Here is a 22,441-nt window from a genome sequence, read left to right on the forward strand (position 1 = left end):
AGAAGCAGAGAGTCTGGAGAAGGTCTTAAATGGATTAGGAGAATGGATAAAGAAGTAGCAGATAGTATACAGTGTCGGAAAGTCATGCACTTTGTTAGAAAAAATAAGGTATAGACTATTTAATAAACAGGGAGAAAACAGAAATCAGAGGTGCAAAGGGACTTGAAAATGCTTGTGCAGGATGCAGGTTGAGTTGGTGGTATGGAAGGCAAATGCACGGTCAGCATTCATTTCAAGAAGACTAAAATGTAAATGGGTGTCAAGAGTTACAGGGAGAAGGCAGGAGAATGGGGGTAGAGAGGGATGGTAAATCAACCATGATGCAATGCCGGAGCAGACACGTTGAGCCAAATGTGCTCTTATGTCTTAAGGTCTTATGGAATTTTGTTGAAAGTAAGGTCTGACACTGCAGTAGGAAAGATTGAGAAAAGAGTTAGGCAATGACCTAGCTTTGTTTGACACTTATCTTCAGTGAAATGTGTTCCATGATTAGCACCGGGTTGCATGCCAATGTGAAGCAGACAATAAATGAAGGCAAATTTCTGTGGACTTGCGAATTTTAGGAGAGTGTTCCATAGTGCCTCCCACCTGAGTGTAACATTGTGTCACCTTGCATTCAGCATCAATAGGACCAAAGAACTGATTGTGGACTTCAGAAAGGGTAAGACAAGGGAACACACACCAGTCCTCATTTAGGGATCAGAAGTGGAAAGAGTGAGCAATTTCGGGTTCCTGGGTATCAATATCTCTGAGGAGCTAACCTGGTCTCAACATATCACAACTAGAAGAAAGCATGACAGTGGCTATATTTCATTAGGAGCTTGAGGAGATTTGTTATGTCACCAAAACAGTCGCAAATTTCTACTGATGTACTATGGAGACCTTTGTAATTGGCTGCATCATCATCTGGTATAGGAGCTGGGGGGCTACTGTACAGGATTCAAGTAAGCTGCAGAGATTTGTAAATTTAGTCAGATCCATCATGAGCATTGGCCTTTGTAGTATCCAGGACTTCAAGGAGCAATGCCTCAAAAAGGCGGCATCCATCATTAAGGTCCCCCATCACCCAGGTTATGACTTGTTCTCAGAAGCATATAGGCACACACTCAATGATTCAGGAACAGCTTCTTCCCCTCTGCCATCTGATTTCTGAATGGACCTTGAACCTATGAACACTAGCTCTACTTATTTTTATTTCTATTTTTGCACTTCTTATTTAATTTAGCTATTTTATATATATCAAAAACTGTGAATTACAAAATTACAGTAAAGAAAATATATAAATATATAGCATTAATTGCTTCTGGGACCTAGACCACACACAGCAGAACTTACAGGGCATCGGAACAATACCACCAATGCTGCTACTGCAAAATCCTCCAGTGGAAGGAAGGACAAGTAAACCAATGTCAGCATTCTCTGCCAGGGTGACAACCTCAGCAATGAGGCCCTAATTACTCCCAGGCAGCTACTTTGAGCTGGGCATGTCATTTGCATGCCTTGCACCTGACTCCGAAACCAGACATGCTAGTATGAGTTCTGTCAAGTTTCTTTGAAGAAGTGCAGCATCTACGCTGATTCAGGATTAAACCCCAAAGAAAAGTCTGGAGCTGGAGACTCTAAGGCAGCCCTACACTGAGTTCAAAGTTGACTGACAACTCCTGTGATGTTGCTGGTGCCAAATTGCATCAGTCTTCCATTCCTTTGAATTCAGCATGGAGACAAGGAGCCTGCAACATGGGCAACAGCATGCACCCCATATCATACTGCCATGGCTTCCATACTAGCTTTCATATCAACTATGTAGATAGCTCATTCACAACATTCATGGTCAACCCCGACCAATGGAAGTCTCACAGATTAATCAAGGGAGGTTTATGTCTGACTAATTGGATTAACTGGGTCATGCCAGGAGTCTACAGGGACTTCAGCAAGGCTGTTGTAAATCTCCCACAGAGCAAATTGATCAGAAAAGCTCATGCCCATATGATTCAAGGAAAAAGTCTCAATTTAGATCACAAGTAGCTTATAGGTTGGGACAAGGAGTAATGGTTAAAAGGTGTTTTTGTGACTGGAATGCTCCTTGCATTTTGTGTATGTTAATGATTTGGACATAATTGGTAGGAGCCATGTTTAAGAATGTTGCAGTTCAGACAAAAGTAAATTGCTCTATAGTTTACCATGGACAAGAATGCTGTAGACTGCGGAATGGTGTCATTGGAGAAGCCTAGCAGCAAGTGCAATTCATTCCAACAAGCGTGAAGTAATGCACTTGAGAAAAGACATAACAAATCATAGGGAACAGAAATGAAGAAGACGAGAACAAGCTTGAACTCCATGTACTTGAAGGTGGCAGGGCTTCAAGTGATTAAGAAAGCACAAAGGATATTTATTTTATTTGCAAGGCTAGCAAAATCATTAAGGAAGTCATACCGGAACTGTACAAATTATCAGTGTAGCTAACACTACAGCACTTCTTAAAATTGTGGCTATCAGATTACAGGAAGGATATAATAACATGAGAGAGTCCACTGATGAGATTTACAATCATATTATTAAGGCTGGACTGAGATTAGTTGGGATGGGATTGGTACTTTGGAACAAAGCCTTCTAAAGAGTGACTTAAATCAATATTTTAACATTGTAAGAAGCCAAGTTAGGATGAACGTGCAGTACATAGAGTGATACAGCCCTTCAGCCCAACTGGCCTGTGTGGTCCTAGATATCTCATCCAGTCCCATTTGTCATCATTTGGCCTTCTAAACCTTTCCAATCCACATACCTGTCTAACTGTCCATTAAAAGTTATAATTGTACCTTCCTCAAATGCTTCTTCTGGCAGCTTGTTCACAGAGTTAACATCAAAGCTGTCCTTGAGCCTGGTGATACATTTGTGCTTTGATCTTCTGCAAAATGGGAAGGGAAAGAAGAGAGAACAAACAGTGGAGTCTTACCGAGGCTGCAAGAAATGTAGAGTCCATGGAGAAAAGGCTGGTTTCCGTGATGTGCTGAGCTGTGTCCACGATTCTCTACAGTTTATTATGGTCATAGGTTGAGCATTTTCCTTACAAAGCTGAGATGTATCCTGACAAGATGCTTTCTGTGATACATAAATAAAAATTGGTGAAGGCCAAAGGGGACACACCAATACCTTTAACCTCCTGCAGTAGTAGAGGCACTGGTGAGCTTTCTTGGTCATGGCATATGTTGGTGGACCAGGACAGGATATTGGTGATGAACTAGGAACTCATAACTTTAATCACTCTTGACCTCTGCACCTTTGATATAAATCGGAATGTGTGCACCACCACTCTGAAGTCAATGACCAGCTTTTTTGTTTTGTTGAAATTGGGGGAAATGTTGTCATGACATCATGCCACTAGGTTCTCTCCTTCCTGTATTCCAACTTAACATTATTTGAGATTTAGGTCAATACATTGGTGTCACAAGCAAATTTGTAGATGGTGGTAGAGCAGAATCCAGCCACACATTCATGAGTGTACAGGAAGTAGAGTAGGGGGTGAGGATGCAGCTTTGTGGGGCACCAATGTCGAGGATAATTGTGGTGAAGGAGTTGCTGCCTGTCCTTACTGGTTGCAGGTTGTTGGTCTGGAAGTCAAGGATCCAGTTATATTGTTCAGTCCCAAGTCCAGGGGTTCAGAGATGAGTTTGTTTGAAATTATATTATTGTAGCTGGAGCTGTAGTAAATAATCAATAGTCTAACCAAGGTGACTTTACTGTCCAGATGCTCCAGAGATGAGGGTAGGGCCAGTGAGATGATGTACTCTGTGGACCTCTTTTAGAGGGAGGCAAATGGCAGTGTTTGAGTTGGGCAGCGAGGCTGGAGCTGATGTGTGCTATTACCAGCCTCTCGAGGCACTTCATAATGATGGATGTCAGAGCCACTGGATGGTAGTTATTAAGGCACATTACTTTGTTTTTCTTAGGTACAGAGATGATAGTCGTCTTCTTAAATCCAGTGGGATTGAATCTGGCAGAGGCTAAAAAGGTATACAAATACCCCCACCAGCTGAACTGTGCAGGTCTAAGAACACAGTCAGGGCCACCACCTGTGGCAGGTTCCTTCAGTGGATTCACTGTCTGGAAGACTGATCGGATCTGATACCCGCAGTGTATATTGGTAGACAGCTCAATAAGTAAGGGAGATAGATTAATTGAAACAAGGATAGGAGAGCAGGTCCTTTAAATTTTTTTCATTTGGAGAATGTTGTGGGTCTGGAACTCACTGCAAGAAAGGTTGCTGGAGGCAGAAAAGTGGAGCACTTGAAAAGAACTTGGATGAGAACTTGCTGTATGATAATTGACAGGGATCATGAGGGATGGAAAGTGAGGTTATCTCTTTTAGGCAATCGTGGACAGAACGTGAACAAATCACCTTTGTTCCATAACTCTCTGCCGTTCTATAGTTAAAGCACTGATAACCTACGAAAGTTTTAACTTTGGATTGACGTCCAACAGGTGGGCAAATCATTTATCTGGTTGTGAAACTAAGAATAAATCAATATTAATAAGTTATAGTTATCATGAAGAGCTTGAGGAATTTAAGCGTTAGCTGATCTAGCGCTATCTGTAAAGCAATATAGTTGCTATACTTCATAGTTTGCAGGGGTTAGGTTAAATATTATAAAGGATCGGTAAGGGAGTACATCACGTGATTCTTCGTCATTCAGTTCGCTCCCTCGTATTTTGTATATAAACGGTGCTGGAAATGCGAAGTAAATCTCTCGTAATCAACATTGACAGATTTACTTTAAATTGCCACCTGCTGGAATAGGTGAGCAGACGATTTAAACAGCACACGGCAGTGAATCATCTATTATTTATTGGTTGATTGTAAATAAACTTTATTGTTTAAAGTTGTTTTTAAAAGTTTGTTTTGTTATTTAACATATTAAAGTGTGTTTAATTTTCTTCCGTTTTTGTCGTTCACTGTTCTTGTTTTTTTTAATAAGTGTGTTATTTCCAAACAATGTATTCAATGTTCACGAAAGCTATGTACCTCCACGCCAACTCTGGTCGGGATATTTAGCTGATAAAAAAAATGCAGGAACGGAAGGGAAAATCTGGCTCACGCCAACTTCCAGTTGGTCTGTCCTGAAACAAACTAAACCTTTGAATACTGCTCCTTGCAGGCGACTATGGCCCCACGGACTGAAGTGGAGGGCTCGCAGAGCAGTTCAGGAACCTCCGACCACGGCGATGACTCCAAGCCGAGAACGAACGGTGAGTTGTGTCTCCGTCAGCAATGCCCGCGCTCCAGCCTTCTGGCTGACACCGCTCCTGGTCGATTTCACTCTCTTCAACAATTGTTCTTTCAGGGACCATCACCAACGGACCGGTGTTGCTTCCCAGTTTTTCCACCATCGCCCTGGTGGAGAATGAGCCCGAGGATCTCTGGGCACTCCCTCAGCTCGAAGATACCGGCACCAAGTGGTCAGGTACCTTCCCCTTTACTCCAATGCGCAGACACCTCCAGCTTCGCGCCCTTCTTCCCTGAGTGGTCAACCCCTTTAAATAATAATTCTTGTTGGCAGAACTCAGCACCAAGAAGAGGGTGTTTCGAGTACTGATCGTGGTGTTGAAAATCCTCTCACTTATTGGATTTCTCTACCTCTTCGTCTGTTCGCTGGACGTCCTCAGCTCGGCTTTCCAGCTCGTAGGAGGTGAGAGTTATGGGGTCACAAAGGCTGGCAGATGCTGGAATTTGGAACAATGGACTCCAGCAGGATACAGAAAAGGTTGCAGTTGTTGGAAGCTGGGGCAACATTCAAGGTGCTGGATGCAGGGGTTCCCAACCAGCGGTCCGCGGACCCTTTGCTTAATGGTATTGGTCCTTGGTCTAAAGAAAGGTTGGGAACCCCTGTGAGAAATTCGGCGGGTCAGGCAGCATCTGTGGGGCTAAATTGACAGTCGAATTTTTGGGTCCACCGTCCTGATGAAGAGGCTGGACCCGTAACATTGAGTAACCATGTCCCTCCGTGGATAGTCTCGAATCCGACCGATTCCTCCGGCATCACGCGTGAGCGCCTCTAGCAGATTATTTGAGATTCTTAGGGGCTCTGTACATGTTTGGCCATCAATGGAGCCTTGAGGGAGGGTGAAAATGGCTTGGTCAAGGCGGGGAGCAACGTCGTTTGCTTTGCAGGATAGGAAGGAAACTGTCCGCCACCCCGATTTTGCGATCTCAGTGCAAACGGGGCATTGGTGACTTGTTCAAACGATGCTGAAAGGTTAATTTTCTCTAATGCATTTGGGAAGGTGTGTGAAGGGAGGCCAATGTTTGGAGAACATGCTGCATTCTTTTTTGCTTAAAGTCCCTTAATGTTCGCTGTTCCCCAGGTAAAGCGGCTGGAGATATTTTCAAAGATAATGTGGTCCTGGCCAACCCTGTCGCTGGCTTGGTGATTGGTATCTTGGTCACGGTCCTAGTTCAAAGCTCGAGCACCTCCTCTTCTATAGTAGTCAGTATGGTGTCCTCAGGCTGTAAGTACACAATGTTCTAAATCCACCATATCAGTCTGGAGTTCTAGGAGGTACCGCAGTGACTCCTTTCTCTCATTTACCCTATTTACTTTTCTTTAATTTCAGTGTTAGGAGTGCAATCAGCCATCCCAGTGATAATGGGAACCAACATTGGTACCTCAGTGACTAACACCATTGTGGCCTTAATGCAGTCTGGTGATCGAACTGAATTCAGAAGGTAGCTGATCCTCACTCGAACTCTTCCTTTTAAATCCAGGCCAACATTGACTGAGCAAAAGTTATTAGGAGAAAAATATAAGTTCTGTTACCTCAGGCAGTCGACTATGGGTGTTATGTTTATTTTGTTTTATGCCGGGGCAGAAAGGAAAGTTACGGTGATTTTTAAATGCATCAACAGACCAGTAAAAATGAGGAGATGAAATTTACATAGAGAAATGTAAGTGATTATTTTGAAAAAAGGAGACGAAAAAGTAGAAACTAAATGGCTTATTTGTAGAGGAGGCCTGAGGTATACATGAGCTTTGGACTGTGGCTGGACAAGCTGAAAAGGTTGCTAAATACTGATCTGTAGTGCAGTGGAGAATTACCAGGATGAAACCAAGGATGAAATAACTTAGGCGGAGAAGTTGGAGTTCTCCTTTCAGCAAAGACATGATGGTGGTGGTTCAAGCCATAAATGGTTTCAATGAATAAAATAGTGAGGAACTGTTTCCCTTGGTAGGATTGGTAACTGGGGGACAGCGTTTAAGATACTTGATAAGAAGACTGCAAGTAACTTGTGGGAAAATTGCATGATGCTATGATCCAGAGAATACTGCCTGAAAATCTATTGGAAGCAGATTTATGTTTATTTTCGTATAGGTTTTTGGAAAAGGACAGTGAGGTGATGGAGTAGAGCTGACATGGGAATTTTAATTGCATCTTATGCAAATTTATCTAAATTTGTAAGCTGCTTTTGTCAGGGCTTACCAAAAGGATGTGGCTGATAGATCATAGTATGATCATGAAACTTGTGTGCACAATTAAGATTATGGATGTGCTAACTATGTTAACTTTCTTCCCAGGGCCTTTGCAGGTGCAACTGTACATGATTTCTTTAATTGGCTCTCAGTGCTAGTCCTGCTGCCAATCGAAGCAGCTTCTGGCTATCTATACCATCTCACTGGTGTTGTCGTCAAGTCATTTGATATCAAGAATGGTGAAGATGCCCCAGATCTGTTAAAAGTTATTACTGATGTTCTCACAAAGCTTATTGTACAGGTAGGCTATTAGTATTGAAACACTAATCAATATGACAGGGCTGTCCTTTCCCACCTTCCATGCAGCATGCCTAGCAGGTATAATGGGGACAAAGTGTTGACTATCTCTTAGCCTGATTGAACTTTTCAGCACTTTGTGGTGGAACAAAGAATGAAGCGCTGGATACCAATTCTGTAGCTGTTGTCCTGCCCACAAATGTCGAGAGATAGCGTGGATGCTGCTGATATTCGAGACAGCTTGAACCAAAGCTTTGGTTGAGAAAAGTTTACACATCATTTAGTTGACTTTCAACTTCTCTGCAGACTGCATCCAGACCTCCTTTCCCCTTCCCCCTGAACCTCACCAAACTCCAGGATCCCAGTACAAATCTACCTTTATCATCTTATTGTAACAATCTATTGTTGTTAATGGGTGGATACCTCATAAATATTGGCTCATCTAAAACCTTATTATTGCTACTTCTACATATACGTGTGCTCCAACCAAAGTTCACTCAGCAGTTGTAAGATAGTTATTGTCTAAGTGAATCTAATCATGCATATTAATGAGAGCCAACAATAACTTGTAGTAAGATATCAGGCTTGAATTTTAATTCCTTCTACCGTTAAGGTAATTAAGATCACTCCAAGGGTCAGTGGTAGCATACAACTTTAAAGTCCATAGTTTCCAGCTCTGTTGTAGGGCCTTGGGCATTTTATTGGGCAGACTTTGCAGTGCATTACTGAGAGGGGCTTTTGTAGATGTTAATACCATTTTTGGATAAGACTTTAAACTGATCTTTTATTAATACATCTATATGGTTAATTTACAGAGCTGGATTGGTGATACTCAGTACTTACCATTTGAAAGATGTGTAATCAGTAAAAACAGAAGGGACACTTTTTGATCTCCCACATAGCACTGTGCTCATTAAGTTGATGGCCCAAAAGAACAGTGAGAATGCGGTAAAAGTACACATATCAAAAGGTAGTTCTATGAGAAGTGCCTTATTTATTTAAGGAGGAATAGAGGTGGCTGTGTATTTAACCCAGTGAAAGAAAATGTGTACTGTAGCGGTGTGCTACACGCAGTGCTAAAATAACGACACGGAGTCGGTAAACTGCAGTTAAAGAAGATTTTATTCGAACTTCGCGGCCTCGCTTTAAAGCCTCCCTGATCCCGCCCTCCCTGGGCATGGATGCTGTAGGAGGCACGTATTCACAGTCCTGCGCGAGCTTTTCCCTTTGTTGGTCAAGCAGATGTGGCACCCTTTTGGGACTGGCCTTTATGCTGGCACGCTGGCTATTTGTGAGCCAGTTCGAGTGCGCTAGGAAGTGGGTCGCCACAGTACTATATATTTTGGAGGTAAATGAAGAATATTTCTGCATTTGTGATCTTAGTAAACATATTTCCAGCCTCCTTTCTAAGCTACTAACTCTGAATTCTATTTCAAATAGTCAGGATAGTTACACATCTTACATACTTTGGAAGAAAGCCAGGAATTATTACCTTTACACAAAAAGGAGCCATTTAACTGACTGGTCCATGTCCACTCTGAGACAAAAAATCACATCAGTCCCTATACCTCACCTCCTTCATTCCCTGTAGCCCTACAACTTTCTCTCTCTTGCATCTTCATCGATTCCTCTTTGTTCCCTGATGCCACTTATTTACACTAAGGAGTAATTCATAGAAGCCAATTATCACCACATCTTTGCGATGTGGGAAATAAACAGCAGAAAATTCACATAGTAACATACGATGCAGCAAACACAGGAAAGGCAAGGTCGGTGCCAGCTCCCTGGAGTTGTGAACCAGCAGTTTGAATGCAAGCAGTTAGTGCTGTCCCACAGCTCCACTGAGCTGGGTACTATTACACAGAGTTTGCACATCCTTTCAGTTACGAGATGGGTTTCTTCCCATATCCCAAAAACATACTGTATTTTACCCCTTACTGTAGGAAAATGGCAAAAGGAATCGAAGGGAAATGGGTGAGCATATGAGAAAGGATAAGTAGCCGGTCTGAAGGAAAGAAGGAGGGGTTTAGATAATGGGACTGATGGAATCATTCTTTTGGCACGGACATAATAGGGCAAATAGTTTCCTTCTGTGTTGCACCCTGGAAGAAAAAAAACACCATTTGTTGCACATTTGGGCTTTGTTCTTCCAGAATTTCATTATATCTTTTAAGCAGCATGCATTTTTCAGCATTGTTGGTATGTTTCCAATCACAATCAATTCACTGCTGCTATTACAATTGTCCATACAGCAGGCAGAAAGCTGGGAGTGTTAACTTTCACTGTGAACTGTGGAGTGCTGTCTTATTTTTAAAAAATAGTTTTACTTCTTTATCACTTGTCTGCATTTTGAAAGAATTCTGTGGAGTTTATGGTGAAGAGTTTGATATAGTAGTTGTAATAGTTATTTTTTAAACAGTCCCAAAGCTTCTCTTTTCATAATGTACACTTCTCCCATTAGGCATACCTCAAAACCAATGCTAAACCTTGGGCCATCTCACCTTGTATTTTTTCATGTAGCTCCATGTTGAATATTGTTTGCCAAAGGTCCTGTTGTTTATAGTAATGGGTATACCTACCTGTGCTATAAATGCCATGGAAATTAGCTTTCCACAGTAGCAGCACTTTACTTTATAAACACAAGCACTTTATAATATCAACTTAAACTAATATAAATTATTCATAGTTTACACAATGAAATAAACAAAATAAACTTAACAACATTAATGTAAGTTGAGAGAAAGTAAAGAAATATAAAAAGAAGAGGAAGTGTTACAGTGTTCCAGCCAGGTCAGTAAAAGATCCTGACAGCAATGAGGAAGAAGCTGTTGTTGAACCTTATGTTTGGGTCTTCAGGCTCCTGTACCACCTGACCTTTGGCAGCATTGAGAAAAGGGCATGGTCCACATGATAGTGACACTTAATGATGGATGTTGCCTTCCTGAGACATCACCTCTTCATCTTGGAGGGAGGAGGCATAACCATGATGGAACTGGCAGAGTCCACTACTTTGTACCCATTTGTCCCTGTGCTTTGGTGTTTCCATACCAGGCTTTGATGTAACCTCTCAGAATGGTTTCCATTGTATAGCGGTAGAGGTTTGTTAGAGTTTTTGATGGTATGACAAATCACTGAGAAAGTAGAGACTAATGCATGCCTTATTCTTGGTTGCATCTATATGCTGGGTCCAGGATAGGTCCTCCAAGATGTTGACAGCCAGGAATTTGAAGCTGCTCATTCTTTCTATCAAAGATCTCTCAAGGAGGGCATTCACCTGACTTCCCCTTCCTAAAGTCCACAAGCAGTTCCTTGGTTTAGTTGACGTTGAATGCAAGGTTGTTGTAACAACACCGCTCAATCAGCTGACCTATATCACTATTGCAAGCCTCCTTGTCACTATCTATGATTCTGCCATCAACAGCGGTGTCATCAGTGAATTTGTAGATGGCATTGGAGCTATACTTAGATTTACTGTCATAGATATAGGGAGAGAACAGCAGGGTCTAGGCAATAAGCCCTGAGGTACACCTGTGTTAATGATTAATGAGGAAATTGCAGTTTCTTTTTTCACTTCTCCAGAATCAGAATCAGGTTTAATATCACTGGCATCTGTCATGAAATTTGTTGTTTTGCGGCAGCAGAATATTGCAAAATATAGTAATAAAAACTATAAATTACAATAAAAGGTATATATAAAAAAGAAAATTAAATAAGTAGTGCAAAATGAGAGGGACAAATACAAAGGTAGTGTTTGTGAGTTCATTGTTCATTCAGAAATCTGATGGTGGAGGGGAAGAAGCTGTTCCTGAAATATTGACTGCATGTCCTCAGGCTCCGGTATCTCCTCCTTGATGGTGGTAATGAGAGGGGGACATATCCTGGATGATGGGAGTCCTTAATGATGGATCCTGCTTTTTTTGAGGCATCACCTTCTGAAGGTGTACTGGATGCTGTGGAGGATAATGCCCATGATGGAGCTGGCAGAGATTTCTTCTGCTCCTATGCAGTGGCTTCTCCACACTGGATGGTGATGTTACCAGTTAGAGCCTTTTCCACAGTGCATTTGTAAGAGTTAGCGAGTTCTTTGGTGACATACCAATTCTTGCCAAGCTCCTAATGAAATATAGTTCCTGTCACGCCTTCTTTGCAATTGCAAAATATGTTGGGCCCAGGATAGATCCTCAGAGATGCTGACACCCAGGAACTTAAAACTGCTCACCCTTTCCACTTGGGATTTCTCATTGAGGACTGATGTGCATTCCCTTCCTGAAGTCCACAATCAATTCCTTGGTCTTACTAATGTTGAGTGCAAGGTTGTTGCTGTGACAACATTCAACCAGTTGTTCTAAATCACTTCTGTATGCCTCCTCTTCAACATCCTAAATTCTGCTAACTATAATTGTGTTGTCGCCAAATTTATAGATGGCATTTGAGTTGTGCTTAGCCACACAATTGTAGGTGTAGAGAGAGTAGAGCAATGGGCTAAGTACATATCCTTGAGCTGCGCCAGAGTTGATAGTCAGCAAGGAGATGTTATTTTTGATCTCCCAGTGAAGATATCAAGGATCCAGTCACAGAGGGAGGTACAGAAACCCAGGTTTTGGAGCTTGTTGATGAGAACTGAGTGGAACGTTGAACTGTAATCAGTAAACAGCAGCCTGACGTAGATATTGCTGTAGTTTTGGTGATCCAAGTCGAGTGAAGAACCAGTGAGTTTGTATCCACTGTAAACTTATTGGGGCAATAAGCAGCAGATTCAGGCCCTTATTCAGGCAATGAGTTGATTCTAGTCATGACCAACCTCTCAAAGCATTACGTCACAGTAGATTTGAGTGCAACTGGGACAGCTTACCCTGCTCTTCTTGGGGACTGGTATGATTGTCACCCTTTTGACCCAGGTGAGAACCTTCGCCCATGGCAGTGAGAGGTTTAAGATGTCCTTCAACACTTCTGCTAGTTGGTTAGTGCGTGATTTCAGAGCTCCACTAAGTACCCCATCAGGGCCTCATGCCTTATGAGGGTTCACCCTCTTGAAAAATGCTCTGACGTCAGTCTGCAAAACAGTGATCACAGGGTCATGAGATGCTACAGGGATTCGCACAGGTGTAATTTTATTCTCCTTTTTATGTGTGCATAAAAGGCATTGAGCTCATCTGGGTGTGAAGCATTACAATACTTCATTATGTTAGGTGTCACTTTGTAAAGTAATGGCCTGCAAACCCTACCAGAGCTGATGTGCAACCAATTCCATCTCTAACCTCAATCTGAATCATCTTTACACCCAAAAGAAACAGGTGGTGATTTTGGGAACAGAAGGTCAAATTGCTCGTGGTATTTTAAATTCAGTTTTACAAAATAGGAACTGGAAACAAATGCTGATATTGGTAAAAGTCAGCGCAAACCTGTCGGATCTCAGTCAAAGCTCAATCACTTTAATAGTGAATAATGGGACCAAACTTCATATCCCTAACCTATCTGACTCCTGTCCTAGACCAATAAATATAACTCTTAACTACCTTCACAAGCATTCCACCTGTATTAAAAAAAAACTGCAAGAATACGCAAGGAAATCTGCAGATGAGCAGCCCAGAGCCCTGTCCCTCAAGTATATTTTTTTCTTTAAAGTCATTAATTCCATATTCAGTGGCAAACAAAAATCAATGTCTGGGTACTTTTTGATTCCTCTAAGTTATAAAGTCATTATGTCATTTCAGCTGGACAAATCTGTAATAAGTGATATAGCAACGGGAAATCCAGAAGCGGCAAACAAAAGTCTCATCAAAGAATGGTGCAAGACCACAACTAAGCTGGCAAGTGAACATGAAATATAGTTAATCTCGTGCATAATACAATGAGTAACCAACTGTGATTTACAAGTATTATCCGCTTGGTACAGTGACAGCTTGTATAAGCATTTTTGCAAAAAAATGTACAACATTATTGAGTAATAGAGAAGAGGTACAAATTATAAGTTTAAAAGTTTTCAAACTCAAACACGAGGAAATCTGCAGATGCTGGAAATTCAAGCAATCTCACAAAAAGCTGGTGGAACACAGCAGGCCAGGCAGCATCTATAGGAAGAAGTACAGTCGACGTTTCGGGCCGAGACCCTTTGTCAGTCCTTTCTGTGTGAATTGCTTAAAAGTTTTCATTATTGTTAACTTGGCCCAGAATTAGTGGAATCTCTGTGTAAAACATAGAAACATAGCAAACCTACAGCACAATACAGTCCTTTTAGCCCACAGTGCTGTGTCAAACATGTACTTACTTTAGAAATTGCTTAGGGTTACCCCTCACCCTCTATTTTTCTAACCTCCATGTACCTATCCAGGAGTCTCTTAAAAGACCCTATTGTATCAGCCTCCATGGCAGCCTATTCCATGCACTCACCACTCTCTGCATAAAAAAGACTTAACCCTGACATCTCCTCTGTACCTATTTATAAGCACCTTAAAACTGTGCCTTCTTGTGATTGCCATTTCAGCCCTGGGAAAAAGCCTCTGACTACACACATGATCTCTCATCATCTTATACACCTCTATCTGGTCACTTCTCATCCTCCACTGCTCTAAGGAGAAAAGGCCAAGTTCACTCAACCTATTCTCATAAGGCATGGTCCCTAATCCAGGCAACATCCTTGTAAATCTCCTCTGCACCCTTCCTATGGTTTCCACTTCCTTCTTACAGTGAGGTGACCAGAACTGAGCACAGTGCTCCAAATAGGGACTGTCCAGGGTCCTATATAGTTGTAACATTACCCCTCGGCTCTTAAGCTAAAATCTCACGGTTGATGAAGGCCAATGCACTGTATTCCTTTTTAACCATAGACTCAACCTGCACAGCAACTTTGACTGTCCCATGGACTCAGACTCCAAGATCCCTCTGATCCTCCAAACTGCCAAGAGTCTTACAATTAATACTACATTTTGCCGCCATATTTGACATACCAAAATGAACCAACTCATACTTATCTGGGTTGAACTTCATCTGCCATTTCTCAGCCCAGTTTTGCATCCTATCAATGTCCCACTGTAACCTCTGACAGCCCTCCACATTATCCACAACACCCCCAACCTTTGTGTCATCAGCAAATTTACTAACCCATCCCTCCACTTCCTCATCCAGGTCATTTATAAAAATCATGAAGAGAAGGGATCCCAGAACAGATCCCTAAGGCACACAACTGGTCACCGGCCTCCATGCAGGGTATGACCCGCCTACAACCATACTTCACTTTCTGTGAGCAAGCCAGTTCTGGATCCACAAAGCAAGGTCCCTTGGATCCCATGCCTTCTTTCTTTCTCAATAAGCCTTGCATGGGGTACCTGATCAAATGCCTTGCTGAAATCCATATACACTACATCTACTGCTCTGCCTTCATCAAAATGTTTAGTCACATCCACAAAGAATTCAATCAGGCTCGTAAGGCACGACCTGCCTTTGACAAAGCCATGCTGACTATTCCTAATCATATTATGCCTCTCCAAATGTTCATAAATCCTGCCTCTCAGGATCTTCTCCATCAGCTTCCCAACTACTGAAGTAAGACTCACTGGTCTATAATTTCCTGGGCTATCTCTACACTTGAATAAGGGAACAATATCTGCAACCCTACAATCCTCGGGAACCTCTCCCATCCCCATTCATGATGCAAAGATCATTGCCAGAGGCTCAGCAATCTCCTTCCTTGCCTCCCACAGTAGCCTGGGGTACATCCTGTCCAGTATTGGAGACTTACCAACTTGATGCTATCCAAAAGTTCCAGCACATCCTCTTTCTTAATATCTACATGCTCAAGCTTTTCAATCCACTGTAAGTCATCCCTACAGTTGCCTGTAGTGAATACTGAAGCAAAGGATTCATTCAGTATCTCTCCTATCTCCTCTGGTTCCATTTACGTTTTTCCACTGTCACATTTGATTGGTCCAGGAGAGGAATTTTGAGTCAAGCCTCTTTCTCTGATTTTTTTTTTGGGTAAAATATTCTTCCAGGAAAATGGTCTTATGCCATAGGATGGAGATAGCTCTTTTTGATTTTTTATATAAGTTCAAGCTAATGTTTGGAACACAATAAAAGCAGCTAAAGATATAAGTTAGTGTAGACTGTTAAGGTTATAAAAATAGGACCAGGAGTATATTAATATGCTCCTGGGGTCTGTTCCAACCTTCAATATGATCATGACTGATCCAACTTATCTCAGGTTCACTTTCTTGCCTTTGACTCTAAAGCTGTTGATTCCCAATCTATCCTAGTTCTGAATAAATTTAAGGATTTATCCTCCACAGTGTGCTTACTCAAAAGCTCATTAACCTTCAACAGAAGAAATTCATCCTTATTTCAGTCTTAAATGGATCCTGAGGAGATGACCTCAGGCCCTAGACTCTCCCACAAGGATAATCATCCTTCCAGTATTAAAAATATCAGGTAACTAACAAAAGTTCTGAAGTAGTGATGATTAAGAATGGTCAAAAGTGTCAAAAGAAAGCAGCTGATGGAAAAAGAAGTACAGGTTATGAGCTGTGAGCGGGGAAGTACATAAGGAAATGATATACCCACAGTGAAAATCTGAGCAAAACACTTAAGAAACAGAAACTATTGTTGGCTATAAAGGAATGATAAAGCACAAAGAAAGTAAAAGATTGTTCTTGTGGAAAATTGGCAATAAGTATCAGGTTTATGATGGGATACAGAACAAAGTATCTTGCAAAACTTGATAGTTAAGCAGAATTAGGCACTGCTGATGTAGTTGAGTTGAGCTGCTGACAGCGTTAGCTTAGAGAAAGAGGTTACTTACTACTGAAATGATTACTGAATGTCTCTTGCTCATAGGTTGAAAAAAATGTGACTGTCCCCAGTGATCTCAATTGCACATCAGTTGAATTTTGCTGGAGTGATGGCAATAAAATCTGGACTGTGAAAAATATATCAGAAAAAATAAATATTGAAAAATGTAAGTATAATTTAATAAACCTAATGCACATTGGCAGTTTCAAAATGAAGAGGCTTCAATAAAGTCTGTGTAAATAAACATTTGGTAGAGTATAGGTTACTGGATTAGATATGAATAGATTAAACTACTTCAAGACACTCTTTAAAAACTCCTATAGCTCTGGGTAGATTTCCAGCTTGTCAATTCTTAAGCAATTAATCACCTTGTAGCTTTTTTTATTTCATTCACTGTAAATGAAAAATTCTATCCACCCACATGCGTTATTTAGGAAATACAAACGTGGTTTCAAAGTATACTCTGTTATAAAGTATTAATCCTTAACTTAGAGACATTTAGAAGCATTTCAGAATATTAATATGACAATTAATTAATACATTGTTTCTGGTTTACTTTTTAAATTTTAGGCCACCATCTATTTGTGAATACAACCATTTCGGATTTAGGAGTTGGTCTGATCCTTCTTGCAGGCTCTCTGTTAATCCTGTGCAGCTGCTTAATACTTATTGTCAAGCTTCTCAATTCCATGTTAAAAGGACAGGTTGCTACAGTTATCAAAAAAGTTATTAATACAGGTAAATGGAACAAAAAGTTGGAACATGAGATAAATTGATATTTTTCTACCTTTCTTCACTTCCATGCTGTGTCGTTTAGGATTACATTTTGCTTCCTTCACTTAGTGGTTTTCTAGTTCTAGCATGGCTGAAATTATTAATAATTGGTTATATTTTACAAATAATTGTTTATTTTACTGGTTTTTAGGCAATGTTCAACATTAAACATTACTGGGTATTCTGGGTATTTGTAAACGAAGACATTGTTATTTTTCTGAATATCAAAATATATTTCAAAATACAAATTTATATAAAATTCCATTTGATTTTATGGCAATTTTCAACCTTTCAGTTTGGGAACAGCATGCTGGAGTGAGTTCCTGCAAGTTAAAAATTATGAGTGGCTTTAGTTAGTGAAATCAATCAGATTAAAGGAGTGAAATCTTTGCATATTTTTACAGGACAAAAAATAACTTTAAATTACTGTTAAAGCAAATTGTTTGAAAGCTATCTTAATTGTTCTGGTGATTTTATTTTGATGCAGTACAAGTTAACCAGAGATGCTTGGGTATTATAATACTTCCATACAAATTTTGGATATGTTGATTCATTTTTATAAAATACAAATATATTTTTTAAAAACCTGTTCTAAGAAATTATGTAATAAATAGGAAAGTTCAGCCCAATGCATGACTTGTAAAAATATAATTTTAATATTAATAAATGATTTTTTACAAAACTGTACACATTAAGAGCAAGGACAATTTCAATGCAGTGGAAGGTTACACCTATTTTACGCTGATGTAATTTAATCGTTATCTTGCAAATCTTACATTTAGTTATTTGAATATTCTTAGTAAAATTCAATGTACATGTCAATATCCAAAATGCATGCAATATTCTCAAAGAATGATATACTAGTTACTTTTCAGTAGTTTATATGATAGGCAAAAAGAACACATTCATTTAAACTCTAATCTTTTTTGCAGATTTCAGATATCCATTTGGCTGGGTAATGGGATATATAGCCATTGCTGTTGGCGCAGGAATGACCTTTGTTGTTCAAAGCAGTTCTATTTTTACCTCTGCTCTTACTCCATTAGTTGGTAAGTTTAGGAGGAAAATGTTATTTTTGGTAAAATAGAGAAGTAGTAATTAAAATATTTTAACTTATTGTGTTTTGACTATAATTTTTGTTTTTATCCTCCTGACAGGAATTGGTGTGATTAGTATTGAGCGATTCTATCCTCTTACACTGGGTTCCAATATTGGTACCACTACAACTGCTATTATAGCAGCTCTTGCCAGTCCGGGAGAAACATTAGCTAACTCTTTACAGGTGAGCTATGGACAGACCAGCCAATTTTAGTACATGTTATTTTACATACTGTCTCTTAGTCTCTTAGTCTTTAGGATGGCATTCCATGGGACTGAATTAATAATCAGAGAACACAAACTTCACTTAAACATCTTTTCCAAATATGGCAACTAACAACAATCAACAATTCTAGATTAAATCCAATCTTTTGTTCAAGTGTTTATTTCTTCATAAATGAATATGGTTTATCAATGTTGCAAAAGTACTTGGGGGGGGGGGAGTTTGCTTTTGTTTCATGTAGCCAGTTGTTATGACTCTGAGATCTGTGTGTTTTTGTCAGGGATTGTCAATCCTTCGCTTGCCCAGAATTTAACATACAACATTGGAACAGGACAACACAGGAACAGGTGCTTCAGTCCATGAAGTTGTACCAAACTGATTAAGTTAATGATACCTAATTAAACTAAGCCCTTTTGCCTCACATAGTCTCTGTCCTTTCTGCATATCCACATGCCGATATATGAGCCTCTTAATTGCCCTTATCATACCTATGTCCACCACCAACCCCAGCAGCACATTCCAGGTACCCACCAACTTCTCTCATATTTTTAAAATTTGCTCTGCACATCTCCTTTGAACTTTTGAACTCTCTCCTCACCATAAGTGCATGTTGTCTCATATTGGATATTTTGACCATGGAATGTTGCCTCTCTTAATTTTATAAATTTTATGTTAACTTCTTGTTTTACTCAGATTGATTCGTTGAAGAGTGATCTATCAGAACAGTTGTGTGTAATTTCCCCATCCCTGAGTTGCCAAAGTTAACTGCAGCAGACCCAGAGGCCACTTATCCAAAATTAGCTAAATTATCAATGGATTTGATTGAAATTTAGAGGATAATGGTTTGTCAGGAGAGTTGATAACCACATTTGAGATTTGTTGCCAAAGTACTTGGGAAAAATGATTATCTTTGTCTCATGTAGCTGGTTGTTGTGATTGGGACTTTTTGAAATGGTGGTGGAAGCAGACTCATTAAAGACTTACAAATTACTCGAGCAGGAGAAATTTAAATTTGCAACTTTGTGATAAGACCAAGAAGGTAGAAGTGGAATTGATAAAATAGCTTCTTCAAGGAAGCCATCCTTGTTGCTTTTAAATTAAATTTCCATAGATGCTGCCTGACCTGCTGAGTTCCCCTAGCATTTTGTGTGAGCTGCTGTGGGTTTCCAGCATCTACATAATCTCTTGTGTTTATTCAAATGCACCTAATCATTAACAGCTCTAACATTAATAAAAGTATATACCAAATATTCAATTATAGTTTTTTTAATGTTGAAAAATAGATTTTGACTGTATTTTAAATCTTTTTTATCTTTATAGATTGCTTTGTGTCATTTCTTTTTTAATATCTCTGGAATCATCATTTGGTATCCTATACCATTCATGCGCCTGCCCATCCGTCTAGCCAAAGCACTGGGAGTATATACCTCCAGATTCAGGTGGTTTGCAGTTGTCTATTTGATTCTGTGCTTCCTGCTGCTCCCTCTGATTATATTTGGACTGTCAGTTGCTGGTTGGCAGGTTCTGACTGGAGTCGGTGTTCCTGTTGTGGTGTTTACAATCATTGTAATTATTATCAATATTATGCAAACTAAATGCCCAAGATACCTGCCAAAGGTGTTACAAACGTGGGACTTTCTACCAATCTGGCTGCATTCCTTGACACCATGGGACAGAATTATACAGCGTGTTATGAGACATTGTTCTATTCGGTGTTGTGGTAAGTTTAGATGCTGTAAGAATGATGAGGAAAGCCTTGACGGAATTGAAAAGCAAACCAAATCTTTTGAAGTTCATGAAAACTCAGTAAATTTAGAGAATGAGAAACAAGAGATTAAGACATCCTTACCTGTAGAAAATGAAACAAAAGTTAATTCAACAGTTATGTAGCAACTGAACCACTGGATCACTTAAATGTGCCTTTGCAAAGTGGTGCATTTTTTAAAAGGTTTATCCAGTATGAGTTCCTGTCACTTCGGGTATTCTGAATAGTTAGTGCTATTAACAATATTTCTGGTTGAAGTGATTCTTTCACCAATTCATATTGTCTTGTATTCAATCATTGCCCTAAGAGCAAACCTTCATTATAGCATATATGAACAAATGTGTAAACTGGTGTTCTAAATTCAATGTGTAGCTTTAAAAAGGTACAACTTCTTTACCCCAGGTGCTACTTGAAAAGCATTGACAGAAATGTTGACAGTTTTTCTGTGTTTCCTTGTTGACTTGTATTTAGCAGGAGATTTGTAATTTCATGGTGCCAAAGAATTCTCTCCCATTTGTGGAAAATAATTTCAAAATACACTTATCTGGATTAAATACAAGTTCCAAAAGGTAAGGGATGGGGGGTGGGGGGGATGCAGAACCTTCAATATTTCTCAACTGATTGAAAGAAATAGTTGTTAACGAACAGTGAGCACTCATGTCAGTGTTCAAATGCTACTGAGGTAAAACTGTATTTTTATCTCTCATTGTAAATGTCACCAGTTCTGCCCAATTTTGGCACATTTGGTTTTGTTTGCTTCAGTGGAAGCGAATGTGTAGTGGTTGAGTAGAACGAGAGGCAGACACACTAGTAACCCAGGTGGATTTCTGCCCACTGATTCATCCAGTCTCAAGACTGGGGTTCCAGATATAAATTACTGAAGGTCAAGTTCAAATTATTTATGGTACATCAATCTGTTGGATGGTGCTATAATAATCATTCTTGCTTGTGGAGTTCTCAATGAATTGTTTTATTCACTTACAAGTTTTGACAAGTTGAATTAGATCAAGGCAATGAAAAAATAGTTACCAGTTTGAAACTCTTCCATCACATGTCCAACTAGTGATTTCACTTTTGGGGATTCAATATGGTACCGGAAGCTACAAAGTTGAATCAAAATATAACTAATATGTCACTTCCTAAATATTTTGAAGCGGTGATGAGTAAGGGGCATTCAAACAAGGCAGCATGAACCTTTTGGCAGAATGCAACATTCCCAGCTGGATTTCACAGTTGTATTTCCAACCTTGGCCAGGAAATATTGCTACCAACTGAATTTCAAGATTTCTTCAACAGAGATAAATGCAGGTCTGTGGAATAATCCATCTCTGGGCCAAGCAGTGACAGGTAGGATCATTCCTATCTGACAGCCAAGGAAAGTGTGGTGGTAGCAAAACTGGCAGTGAGAAAGTGAAATAATGTTTAAAAAATGGACTCCCCTAAACTGTAAATTTGTCAGGAGACATTAAAGAGGCTTATAAATATTCTTTTATTGTTTTTTATTAAAAAGATATATAATTTATGTATTGAATGAGTAGTTTCATAAACGTGCACTAACATGTTAGTTTGAATAATGGACATTTGTGTGTATTTTGTTACTTTTTTATTGTATTGTAGATTTTAAACAGCATCTAATGTGTGATTTAAAATATACATTAAGTACATTACCAAAATAAATTGTTCTTGTGATTTTTTTTATCAACTTGCTTTCACTTGTGGAAATGCCACCATTTCTCTGTGTAAGCACCAGTATATTTTCAGTCCTCCACACGGATTTACTGACTGAGCTACGCTGGCTGTACTTTGTTACCGGATGTCCTCAGATTCCCCAGCATTTACATTTAGCAATCTGTCTTTGGACCCTTCATTTCTGAGGATTTCAATGACGGGTGTAGGGCTATGGGGAAGAAACTTACCAAAATACCCCTATATTCTTGCACCCAAAGATGCAGATTAAAGCTGAGAGCCTTGTGGAGGAGCTACAGGGGTGAAGGCTTTGCTGAGGAGATTTGTGGGCAGGGATGTTTTTTCTAAGCT

At 39.8% G+C, this 22,441-nt stretch overlaps 1 protein-coding gene across 3 annotated transcripts in view; it reads left to right on the plus strand.

Annotated features, from left to right (window-relative positions):
* The window catches only part of LOC132404670 (sodium-dependent phosphate transport protein 2B-like), a 140,246-nt gene extending 118,122 nt beyond the window's left edge, over positions 1-22,124 (plus strand). Inside the window, exons 1-13 of one of the 3 annotated variants that reach the window (XM_059988998.1) lie at positions 4,707-4,795; positions 5,154-5,244; positions 5,340-5,459; positions 5,556-5,684; positions 6,361-6,504; positions 6,610-6,721; positions 7,569-7,764; positions 13,475-13,570; positions 16,590-16,710; positions 17,115-17,282; positions 18,251-18,367; positions 18,476-18,600; positions 19,960-22,115. In XM_059988998.1, coding sequence (XP_059844981.1) covers positions 5,160-5,244; positions 5,340-5,459; positions 5,556-5,684; positions 6,361-6,504; positions 6,610-6,721; positions 7,569-7,764; positions 13,475-13,570; positions 16,590-16,710; positions 17,115-17,282; positions 18,251-18,367; positions 18,476-18,600; positions 19,960-20,529 — 1,983 coding nt within the window. In that variant the 5' untranslated portion in view covers positions 4,707-4,795; positions 5,154-5,159 and the 3' untranslated portion in view covers positions 20,530-22,115. Of the gene's footprint in view, positions 1-4,706; positions 4,796-5,153; positions 5,245-5,339; positions 5,460-5,555; positions 5,685-6,360; positions 6,505-6,609; positions 6,722-7,568; positions 7,765-13,474; positions 13,571-16,589; positions 16,711-17,114; positions 17,283-18,250; positions 18,368-18,475; positions 18,601-18,919; positions 19,851-19,959 lie in introns of those variants that run through there. The other 2 variants (XM_059988997.1, XM_059988999.1) reach the window with 2 other exon arrangements.
* Positions 22,125-22,441: the final 317 nt, after the last annotated feature.

Source organism: Hypanus sabinus, chromosome 14, assembly GCF_030144855.1.
Source record: "Hypanus sabinus isolate sHypSab1 chromosome 14, sHypSab1.hap1, whole genome shotgun sequence".
Lineage (NCBI taxonomy): Eukaryota > Metazoa > Chordata > Chondrichthyes > Myliobatiformes > Dasyatidae > Hypanus > Hypanus sabinus.